Source organism: Chaetodon auriga, chromosome 9 (genome assembly GCF_051107435.1).
Source record: "Chaetodon auriga isolate fChaAug3 chromosome 9, fChaAug3.hap1, whole genome shotgun sequence".
Taxonomy (NCBI): Eukaryota; Metazoa; Chordata; class Actinopteri; order Chaetodontiformes; family Chaetodontidae; genus Chaetodon; species Chaetodon auriga.
In genome coordinates this window covers 13,498,245-13,510,579 of record NC_135082.1, presented here as the reverse complement: position 1 = coordinate 13,510,579, position 12,335 = coordinate 13,498,245, and the positions used below count along the sequence as shown (strand labels likewise).

Here is a 12,335-nt window from a genome sequence, read left to right as displayed (position 1 = left end):
ATCTATCACAGTCGCAGCTGCTGTCAGGCTCACAAACATAGCTTGAGATGCACACCCTCTGCACACGCGTGCGCACACACACACACACACACACACACACACACACACACACACACACACACACACACAACTGTAAATATCATCAGACACAAATCCATACAGCAGAGGTCTCTCAGGCAGAGCCATCTGCACAGAGCAATGCAAAACTTCAGATACCATTACGGATATTTATTGAAGATGATGTTATATATTGGTGGTACATGAATGGTTGAATGTAAACTCACAACAGACTGTAACATCAGACTGATCCCAGTCTATCACCGACTGTGTCAAAGGCTCGACAGCCATCCCAGCCATGCTCTGACCCCAGGAACCCGAGCAGGTGATTGGACCAAATATGGAAACCACCAATCGGATAAAGTGACGCATGACCTCCTCCCATAAAGTTCACACTGGGGCAAGTCTGCACCTGCCTCAGGAGCGGCTTCACAACACAACACACACATAGACACACAGCACTGTCCCTTGAATCACGCAGTATTGAAAGGGGACATGGGTTAAGTTACATCAGTAACATCCCAGCACAGAGAGCGAGGGACATTCAGAGAGCCTGCAGTGATGGCATCGTATCTCCAGGCACTATGAAATTATATCCTCCTTACGCACACCTGCATGTGTAAGTCTTTGAAATAAACAGATGATCATCTTTAAAAGAGGCAGTTGGTAACCCTCGTTTTGAAATCCCAAAGAGTTTACGTGTGATCACAGAGGCGGCAGCGCTGACGTCAGTGACACACAGGGTTCATATCTCAGCAGGCTGCAGCCGCCACTCAGATGACACGACACTGTCATCTGTTGACTGTGATGTCGTCGAGTTGAATTTCAGCCAGAAATTCACATTTTCACCTGTTCATTGTGCCTAGATATTGAAGCTGTAGTACCACCCAAAAGATTTTATTATCTAAGTCCTTACCAGGTTTTCATAGAAGCAAATTTCTGTCTCCTGGCACCTGCCCTTATTTATTTGTTTTGATCTTTTTGCTTTAGGCTTCCACCAGAACGTCAGAATATATAGTTTTTTCAGCATCATAGCTACAGAGTTTCAAAGTTTCCACACATCACACTGAGGAGCTGATGTTTGACCTGTCATCTCACAGATCCATTGTGCACCTACAGTATTTGTCTTATGTGTGTGTATGTATAGTTTGAATGAGCCAAGATGCCAGAATGCAGATATACTCACTCGTCCTGTTCTCGGATCTTCTGCAGTGAATGATATTTGAATTGTCTTTGTGAGCCATGTGAATATTTTCCAACATGGATATTTTCTTGCCAAAATCTTAGTTAGAATTGCTCCATTCCAAATCCTTTCTTTGATTCATCCAAAAGATATTTATGTAACAGTCGTCAAGATAATAACATCCTGTCTTTTAAACACTGGCCCCATACTGCTTGTTCACCAGATTTTTGTGCTGCTCCACATTGTCAATCACATCCTTACGTGATTGGCTCCACATTAATGTTGATTCTCAGCCATCGATTCTTGAGCCACATGCATCACCCGGCATTGGAGGGTATTTGCTTAAGCCAGAATGGGTTGGCAGACCAGAGAACTGAGTGCTGATACATGATGAGTACCAGACCAGATACAGCAGAGTGCTGGCACATAGTGGATGGATCAGGCCAGGTATGCAGGGCTGGTGGACTGATGGTGGTAATGACGATGGAGACAAAGTGAGGGAAGTGATGGTGGTGAGGAAGAGGAACTGGCAAAAGAAAATGAAGGAAAGTTTAGCTGGAAACAGGAAAACTATCAATCCTGTGGCAGGTTGCATACATGAGCAAGAAGAAGGAGAAACACATTTGACCACACCAATCTGCCTACTTATCTGTTTATTTTATGTACACGTTTAATTTCATGAATGTATGTCTGCAGAGTTCCATTGTGGCTCATGATGACTCGCTCAGTAGGCCCTGTTGTCACGACTGTTGTGACTACCTGCACCATGTTGTCCATTACTCATGAACCACTGGGTGTGCGGCTAGCAGCACCGAGGCTGCATGCTCTCACCTTGGCTTCCACACAGGCTGTTGTTAGCCTGTCTGTTTCAGGTGTAAGAGAAGAGAAGAAAGAAACCAGAACAGGGAGCCAGCTTAGTGTAAGGGCTAAGGGCATGAGGGGTGAGACACCTGTGAAAAAGGAGAGATCTTGAAATAATGGTGGATATTTGAATTGGATTTCACTTGGCAGAAATTACACCAAGAAGCAGAGGCGGATTTTTTTTTTTTTTTTTGTTAAGCTGAAGCAAAGGCAGAGAGTTTCTTTCCAGAAACTATGTCGGGGTTAATGAAGGAGGATCACTGGAATAAAGTTCCCTTTTGAACATTTACACCATGTTTCCTCAGCCATGGCCCACACATTGTCTTCTGTTACAGCCACACACACACACACACACACACACACACACACACACACAGATACTGCAGTTTTCGTTTAAAGTCGTGGTGATTAGTGCACTTTTCTCTTTAGTCCTTTACGCTGGAAGACCCACCCCCGCTCCCTCCATGCCGGGCTCTCCGGTTTTGCTCTAACACGTTCCAGAACGTCAAACTAGAACCACATTTTATGAATGAATAAGGGATTCAAGGATAAAAGGCCATTTTATCCTGTTACAGACCACCATTCGACATAGACTGGCACTGGACGAAACCGGCACTTCAAGACATCCTTGTCAAATTACCGCTATGCACACTGATGCTGCTGACGTTTGTCACATTAAAGACTCTGATGCTTTTATCTTGTGTTAAGTGCATTTAAAGGAAGACTGGCACTTCTGGCACAGGCCCATGCCCCTTCAGGTGACCCATGTATTTTCTTAATCCCTACTCTACCTGTGTGTTTAACCCTCACGTTTATTCTCCCTGAGGACTGGATTTCACACTTCCAGCCTTCTCGGAAGTCCTTGCAGCAGCGGTGGCCCCGATCTGATCCGATCTACAAACATAACCCTCATTCTCACCTCGACGTTGCACCAGCGATGGCTGTCCCCTGCCTTCAGGCACGTCAGCCATTCGTTATGGGATTCACTGCTTCCACATCTGAGGCTGGCGATTGGTCACAGGAGGTTTGTCAGTAACCAGTGTCACTCAAACCGCACAAGGCTGAACAGCTTCTAAGAGAGTCACATGAAAAATGTGCAGGGATTTGTGTCTCCAAGCTGAAGCCATTGAGGATGGGCGTGTGTGCAGAGGAGCTGGGACTGCTGCTCATTTGCGTGCAAGTGTGTTTGTTCGCTTAATATCCTCCCGAGTACCCAAATTCCAGCGTCTGTGATTACAGTCCTAACTAATGGAAGTACCACCCAGGAGCATGTATGAGCGGTGCAGAAAACCAAGCCTCTCACATACATGCCAACATGTCCAGCGTCAACAAACACATCTGAGCGTGAGCGCGTACGCGTGTGATTCACTTGCAGTTGAGGAGGGTTTGTTTATCTGGGGTCAACTCATTTAAGGCATGGTCACGCAAGGGCTGTCTTTCCAAAAAAAGAACGCAGGCTCACAGACACACTTGTATTAACATGTGCTCATAACAACTTCCAAACACCCACACGCTCAGCATTTTTCAGTAGTTTTCCTGCAGTGTTTCCCAAAACAAAGACCTGTGTGAACTTAGCTGTTGATGACTTTAAGACTTCTCTCTTCTTGGGTGAATCTCACACTTCATTTCATCATTTATATTTATCCATGAATAGAGCCACAGTGGCTGTTACCCATAAGTTCAATAACTGTGTCTAATGTTTAGGCCGTGATCAACTAAAGGAATGTGTCCTGACCTGGGTGGCCCACCACCTCAGCTAAACAGTTTGCTGGGGAAACCCTGTTTTCAATCCTCACACTGCCTTTTCTGCCTCACGTTGAGGCTGGAAATCCAGCTGGTAGCACCTACAGACAAAGTTTTTGTCCTCTGGCTACTGAACTTTGGGCGCTCCGGTCCACTTTGGCTGTGCTCGGCTGATCCTGGTGGTGTTTTGCTAGGGCCGTCCCATTGTTTTGACTGCATCTGTCTCTCTGTGTGGGGGGTGGGCCTGTCTCCGCCATCACCTCTCATTAGCTGTGACACACAGTGACTACCCAGGCAGCCTTTCAACACCAGTCTGCCACTCAACACAAACCACCTGCTGGACATCAAAACAGCAGCCTTAATGCAGAATATGGGGGTCTCCTTTTTCCAAACCTGTGCATACTCAAAGTTTTCCACAAGTGCAAGCTCTGTCACACCAAAAACGTAAATGAACTGTCAGAGATTATAGAAACCCAAATAAATCCAGGCATGATGAGCTTTTCATAGATGGTGCTCATTAGGACTGAATGAGACATAAACACCCAAACAACCCTCCAGCTGTGAGAGCATGCATACTTACTCACACACACGCAGGTTTACAGCAGCATCACTCAGCCCCGACAGAGCGTGTCAAGACAACTCTACACTGATCACACTCGCATGGGCATGAAAACGGCATCCATACCTTCACGCAAACACACTCTCAGACAGCCTCTCTCACAGACGTCCTCTCGCTCAGCTCGGAGAAATCCACTCTGCAGCCACGCCAGAGTTGATGCTAAAAGTAAAACAGGAAGGTCGACTCAGTACCGATATGCCCTCATCTTCTTATTTCCCAATCATAGATGACTATTGCAGGAGTGATGTTCACTGTATAACATCTTTCTCGAACCATATTTCATCAGCCAGACAGGCGAGGTATAGTCCACACACAGGCGGAGAGTTTGTAGCTTATTGTAGATGAACACATGCACAAGACTTCGTGATAGTGATGCGTTTGAGGTTGTAGAAATGTTTAGAAAGGAGTACATTTATTACAACCAGTACATTGCTGCTCTGAGTGACAGTTTGTGGTTTATCAGCTTTGAGATATTAAACCATTTGCTGAACTTGCTCCCTTCTTGCATCAGTCATTACAAACAGCCAATTTTTTGTCAGTTTGAGCACTTTAACCCAAATGTTTGGTTTGTTTTATAAATTTGATACTTCTTGGCTTTTACTAAGTCTATGATTATTGCTATGTAAACATGATTCTGAAGAAAATGAAGCATTACTTCAGCTTGGAGTCTTCAAAGACAACAGTAAAACCATTAAATAAAGCAGATTTTTATGTGCTCTATTGCTATGATTGGTGTTGAAAATACTTTTTATGCAGCACTACTCTCCCACTTCCAAAATTAGCCGATTAGGATTTATGTTATTGGAGTTTTATAACAGCTTGGTCATAAGAGGTGGGTTTTAATCAGATCAAAGGAAAAGGGAGCAAGTATTTAAAGAGAGAATATTTCATTTTCACATTGTTGTTGTGTTATCAGACCCCATACATCAAGTAAAGTAGAAGTAGAGTAAAAGTCATTATCCTGTACTGATTAACTTTATTAAATCTGCACCAATCACAAAAATGATTTTTTATTTATTTTATTTTTTTTAGAAAGAAGATGATTATTTTAAAAGCATGGGGAGTGTGTGAACCCTGTAATATGTGGATTATGCAATATGAGGAACATTTCCATAATATGTCGTACATTTAATGTGTAATGGTTGATTCTGGGGGTGGCACGGTGGCGCAGCAGCGTGCGTGCGTCACAGCGAGAAGGTCGTTGGTTCGATCCCCGGGTCGGGGATCTGTGTGAAGTTTGCATGTTCTTCCCGTGCATGCGTGGGTTCTCTCCGGGCACTCCGGCTTCCTCCCACAGAACATGCTCATTGGTGACTCTAATAATTGTCCTTAGGTGTGAGTGTGAATGGTTGTATGTCTGTGTGTCTGTCTATGTTGCCCTGCAATTGACTGGCGACCGGTTCAGGGTGTACCCCGCCTCTCGCCTCTCGTCCGTTGACAGCTGGGATAGGCTCCAGCCCCCCGCAACCCCGAAAGGGATAGTCTGTGCAAAAGATAAGCATAAGGCACAAACACTGATGTTTGATTTTATGGATTTATTTAAAGACCTTCACACATGTAGTGCAGATCTGTATGAAATCTGCCTCTCTAACATGAGAAGACTTGATGGGGTGAGGTTGGGCTACAGGTAACAGACTGCATGGATATGACCCCATCTGAGCCACTGAACCGGGCCTGACCCAGGACAGGAGAGACGCCAGCTGGAGAATGAATCACCGCCATGTGAATCACATCCGCTGTCTTCTTCTCTTTCTGTTGCTGTTTACTTCTCAGCATGTGTCCCCCATCTTATTGGAACGAAAGTTGGACAAACACAGGGGAACGCTGACAGATCAGGAGACAGTCGGGAAGATGCGGTTTTGTTTCAGACGAGGAGCCTTAACAGCTGTCCCCGTTTGTACAAAGACGAGATGGACCAGAGGAAGGGAAACCTTCCAATCGCATCTCAGATCAGTAAACAATTCAATGATTGTGACTGGTGTCTCGTTATGAGCAAATATATTCATTGACAAATATTAAAACAACTCACTTTGTAATTTCAAACAAATGTTGTTTATAATCAGCAATTCTTGAGGCAAAATGCTGCAATTATAGAATAAAATCCAGTTTTTAGTCTCATAAGCATACATATCAAACAGTGAATAAGAGCAAATCTACTTCGCTCTTTGTCTTTATGTGCGGTTGCCTGCATACAGACACCTCCAGGTTAACTGTAATTGTGATTAAATCTGCTACCGGGATGTCGAAAAAAAACATTAAGTCAGAAAAAGAAGTGAGAAAGGAGATACCGTTGCCTGCAGCGAACATGGAAGCAAGAAGTTGAGCTTCACTACTTACACCCTTCCTCTTCACAACCCCACCCCACCTTTCTCTTCCTCTTAATTAAATTTTCCCCTGTTACAGGAGGAGTATTTGGGGATATGCAACAGAGGAGGAGTGGACGGGTGGAGAGGTGGATGGATAGATGGATGAATATAGGTCCTGCAGTTGTGTGTACGGAGTATCACATTCTGCTATTTTCATATGGCTCTTTATTGCTCCCAGTTGTTGGGTTAAACAAAATGGGGCCGAAAAGAAGCCAGGGAGGGGGGTCTGCTCCACCAATCCTGCGCTTTGTTCCCTGGAAGCACTTTGTTTGCGAGAAATGTCACAGTAGCTAAATCAAGCCGAGCCACGGCTATGAGAAACAGACAGAGCAGATGGAGGATGGAAGGGCGTGTGTGTGTGTGTGTGTATGCGTGTGTGTGTGTTGTTGAAGCGGTGTGGATTCAGGGAGCATATTGAGATACATTTGGTAACAGTTGCTGGAGAATTGTTGCTCTAAATGTTTTGAAAGAAGAAGAAAGAATGAGTGAAAGTGAAAGAGGGAGGCTGCGGTTTCTAACACACAGACGTGCTTGCTACAAGTTGATGGAGAAATTGCTCCTAACTCCGCTCAGGTCGATTGCGCTTGTCAGCAGGATCGTTGAATATCCTGTAGTGTATGCATGTGGGTCGTTATTGCGTGCATCTGTCTGTGTGTGTGTGTGTGTGTGTGTGTGTGTGTGTGTGTGTGTGTGAGAACTCACACACAGGTCTGTGATGTTATGTAGGGGTCATTCTCGAGTCGCTCCCTAAAACATACCGTGTAAAGAGCAATGAAGGATGCTGAGTCCAGGCAGAGATCTGTGTGTGTGTGTGTGTGTGTGTGTGTCTCAGTTTCAGCTTTTTGACATTCTCACACACACACACACACACACACACACACACACACACACACACATTAACACATTTACAGTCCTGAGCGTTGACTGCTGGCTCCCAGTCAGACTTTGGACTGCATGCTTTCCAGCCCCAACATATAGAGAAGAAGTTTAGGTTTAGCTTGAGGTACGGCACTTCAGGCGAACATGTACATAAAACTATTCAAGTTCAAATGCAGTTCATTGTGTGTATGCAGTGTGTGTATTATTGTGCTCTTCCCAGGGAACTCTTTGCATGCTCAAATTCATATTCATGACAGCTGATGGGGAGTGAGCCTCTATGTGTCCAGCACTGTCCCTCAGAGAGATCTATGTACAGGATGTGGTTTTCGTTCCTAACTGTCTGACGTTTGTGGAGGTCCATATTTCTTTCTTTTGGGGTTTTTCAACACCTGTAACAGTGAAGGACGACCTGCTCGTTCGGCACTTGTCCTCCTGTCTTGACACCGCCCTGCATCTTTTTTCCTGCACCGTCTGCTCCTTCGGCATTCTCCCATCTGCTTTACATTGTGAGAAACAACTGATGGCTCTGAAATGGAGCTTTGTTTTGTCTGTAAGTTGTGTACCCTTCTTTTGATGCTGATAACCTTTGACCTCTAGAGAGAAAGAAGGAAGTCAAATGAAGATACACACATCTGAGTAAAACATGATCCTCCGGATCACCTTTTTCTCTGTCTTCACGTACACACTGTTTCTATTTTGGTGTGCTTGTGTGACATTCTCTGACCCTGGTATGCCACCGCGGCAGAGGAAGTCAAGACTGACACCCAAGTGTGCGTCATGCGTCTGTATGTTTACGCGTGCTGTGTGTGTTCACTGCTCTCTCCTGAAATAGGAATCTGAGCTATTTCCTCACTTAGATGTACACACACTCATACACGCTCTGCAGTGCTGCTGTTTTTCTCATTAATTCATCCAGTCACAAATCAGCTTGCCATCGCCCACCTCCGCTCTGCCACTCAGGTCCAATCACACTCCCACATTTCAGTCACTCTGACGCCTTCTCCTACAGCATTTGGCGGCCGACCTGTCGACATGCCAGCGGCCGCCTTTTATGTCTCAAATAAGGGTAGCGCAGGCACAGCCCCAGGTGACCCATATCTTATAATGTATACTTTAAATGGCCAATGACCATGTCGTACAAGGATTTTTACAGGACTGTGAAGCCATCCATCCATCCATCCATCCATCCATCCATCCATCCATCCATCCATCCATCCATCCATCCATCCATCCACACTGACTCCCTTCAGCTTTTTCTTGCGTGACTCAGCCATCTTTGATCCTCCTGCAGTATATCTTCCTCTCCGTCCCTCCCATTTCATTTTTCTAACCCAGTGTCTTCTCCACTCATCCTACCACTCTCTTGCACATCCCCTCCCTCTCCCACATGCTCTGGCCCTCTCTGCAGAGGCCTCGGGCCCCCAGCAGAAGAGCCCCACGCTGCTGCTTATGGCGGCGGGGGCTGAAGCAGAGGAAGTAGAGCCCACTATGGAATATGGAGACTATTAATATAAATGCAGCGGCTGGCAGAGTGTGTGAGTTAGCTGGCATCTGTGTCTGAGGTTTCGAAGGTGTAGAGGTGTTAAATTATTAAAATTGTTCAGACATAAATTTTAAATGAGAGTCAGTAGGTGCACAGCTGCACTCATTCTCCATTGTTAGTTTTTAAATGGTTTCTTCTGGTTGCCAGCACAGTCTGGCAGCAGCTACAAATGGCAAACTGAATCAGATAAAGAACATGACACAATTGATTTAAAATTCTAGTTCAGGCTGGGCCAATCTTCAACTTGAGCACAGGCAACAATTCTTTTTGAGCTCTTTCTTAAGTCCTTCAATTCCAAAGTCGCATGGAGAGAAAGAAGGATGAAAGTGGGAGAGGTAGACATGAGGAGGAGGTGGAGGAGCATGATTGAGCTCTCTTTGAAAAGGCTGGCAGTCAGGAAGTGATTAGGCCACTACAATAACCCCAATAATGACAATAGGGAAAACATGTCTGCAGCCACAACCACTTAGCATCAGGAACAGCGCGCAGTATGGTTCCTATTTCATTACAAGAGCAGGACTGAGTGTGGGAGGATGGGCACATGGAAGGAAAGTAAGGTGTTACCTGCAGGAGGGTTTCAGGCCACAGAGATGCAAGCTGAAGGTTTGGTTGCTGTAGTTCCAGCTGTCAAGCCTTCGTGCCTTGCATGCAACATCTGAATTGACAACTGTAGCTGGTATCATTAGCTTCAAGTTGTTTGACTTCAGCTGACTTGTTTTAAATATGGGGCTACATTAATTATGTCATGCTAAAAGACTGATTCAGTGTCCCGATCTGCTGATGATCAGTGTAGAAGTGGAAATAATGGATAAGAACTGGTCTTGTCCTGCAGAGAAGAGCAGTGTGATGAGGGAAAATTCAAGTTAAATCAAAGACTTACTTCATTCTGACATAACTCTGTTTAGATGCATGAAAACATACTTGGAAAAATAACATAAAGACTATAGTTATACGGCTTATGCCTTATTGTTAATTTTTTCAAACTGTGTGTCTCATTTTGAGGGATAACTGATGTGTTTGGTAAATGAAAGTCAATACCACACAATGGATGTCCTCAAGAGGGCTTTTTCTTACATAACCCGTAACTCCACAAAACAATCCACTTGATATGATGCATGGAAGTAACACTACTTAAGCTGTACTTCTGAGTCATTTTCATTTTGAAAGGCTGAAAAAGCCATTTAGATGCAGATTCACTCTCTCAGCACCATGCACACAGCTTCAACATATGGAGAATCCAAAGCTCGACCGAGCGACCATGCCTCATTACAGTAAGCTAAAGATGAGGGGTGGATGATCTTTCCGGGCCTGAGCAGAAACCTGTGTTTTTGGGGTGTAGCCGATGGCACCATGTCTTAAAAAAACACGACTGACGCAAGTCAGCAGCAGTGGAGAAATGATTCATGGTCTTGTAGCAGCATGAGGTCTGAGGCTCTGGTTCGGCCCTCTCTCTCTGGCCACATCATTTCACTGCAGCCCCTCCTGCTATTTTTCACAATTTTACCAGACTTCCCTCTGGCAATGAGGAATGGGTCTGATGAACCTGGTATTCAGCCAAACATGTCTGAAGGTCCAGTTTGTTCAGTCTGAAGTGAAATCATGCAGGATCCAGATCTTTGTTCTGACCTGAATCTTCCTTGTGGACATTTCAGCTCGATGCCAGCTCACACAAACCTAAAGCCAGGCACAACACATGACCACCGGCAGTTAAACAGCGAGTGATGCTCGATTGTTCTCTACTCATCCCTGCAGTGCTGATTTGGGGGATTTACCGCTCTGTCTGTGTTTTCACAGGGCCTCCAGGGAAGCGTGGAAGGATGGGAAGAAGAGGGGAACCTGGTAAGTGACGCCCACCACCTGCGTTGTTTGCTTATTCCTCCCCTCTCTCGTTTCCTGGAAGACACACTCTTTCTTCATGTCTCTCCCCACTCTCACTTCCTCCCACATTCCCTCTTTTTCCCCGGGTGACTGAATAAGTTCGAGGGCTTGTAAAAGCAGTGATCCATGAGTCAGGCCGGTGGATGATGGGCCGCAGTTGGCCCTTCTCCCTGTCCCTCGCTATTTGTACCGACACAACGCTAACCTTGGCCATGTGGCTGCACTAACTTTGCCCAGATGTCAGTCGTTCTCCCAGAGCGGTAGCAGCTGCAGTAGTACGGCCCTAATGAGACTCTCCCTTGCCAACAGCACTACCCACCATTATTGTGTTGCTTTTTTTTCCCGACGCAGACCGCAAAACACTCATCGAGGAACCAAAACAGTGCCGAGACATAACTCTTGTTACGCCAGAGGTCGTCATGACAGACAGAGCGGATGTTTAACGAGACTGAGTCACATTCATTTTAAATGGTTTTTATTAAGTGTTGACTCCACCAAATTGTGGCGCGACACTCTCAGAAGATTTTATCAAAACCTGCAGGACTGGAGCTGTTCTGGAGGAAATGTGTCAGATGGGAAAACTTCAGATCTGGTTGTGAATCATTATTGTGGATATTTAGTTGATGAGACCTGCTCCTGTGATGATGACAAATCACCAGGAACCTTTATTGCTCGGCTTTACCGCACCATGATGCTTTATTTGTAGTCATTAAAGCAGTGTAATGTATTTGAAATCAGTTTGTCCAAGCTGTTCAGTTGACATAGAATGTTTAATGGTGAGCTGTTTCATACGCTGTAGTGCCAAAGTGTCTTTATGTCTCAATCCTGCAATCCCAGCGCAATTGTGTTCCTTTGTTTTCTGTCAAAGAATAAGGCTGGAAAAACCCTATGTTTTTCTTATTGAACTTTCTGACCCTGCCATTTTGTGGCTCCAAGCCCAATGATTCCTACTGAAGACATAAATCTTTAAATACAGGTCACAAATATATACTTCTATTTTCAAAGAGGCTCAGTCATTTCCTATAACAGCTGGGCACTGTAGTTTTTAGCAGACATTACACAAACAGAGCTAAAGTTGTATTTGCCAGGTTTGATTATTGGTTGGGATTATTTACGGCAGCATGACAGTGTATGTGGGATTGACCCGATGCAACGTTGTGGCTCACTGATGTGTTTTTAATCGTTTCTGGACAACAATGGCTGCTG

At 45.0% G+C, this 12,335-nt stretch overlaps 1 protein-coding gene across 1 annotated transcript in view; it reads left to right on the top strand.

Annotated features, from left to right (window-relative positions):
• Positions 1-12,335, top strand: part of LOC143325355 (uncharacterized) — a 116,310-nt gene that overhangs the window by 73,853 nt on the left and 30,122 nt on the right. The window contains exon 3 of the mRNA XM_076738340.1: positions 11,046-11,090. Coding sequence (XP_076594455.1) covers positions 11,046-11,090 — 45 coding nt within the window. The remainder of the gene's footprint in view (positions 1-11,045; positions 11,091-12,335) is intronic.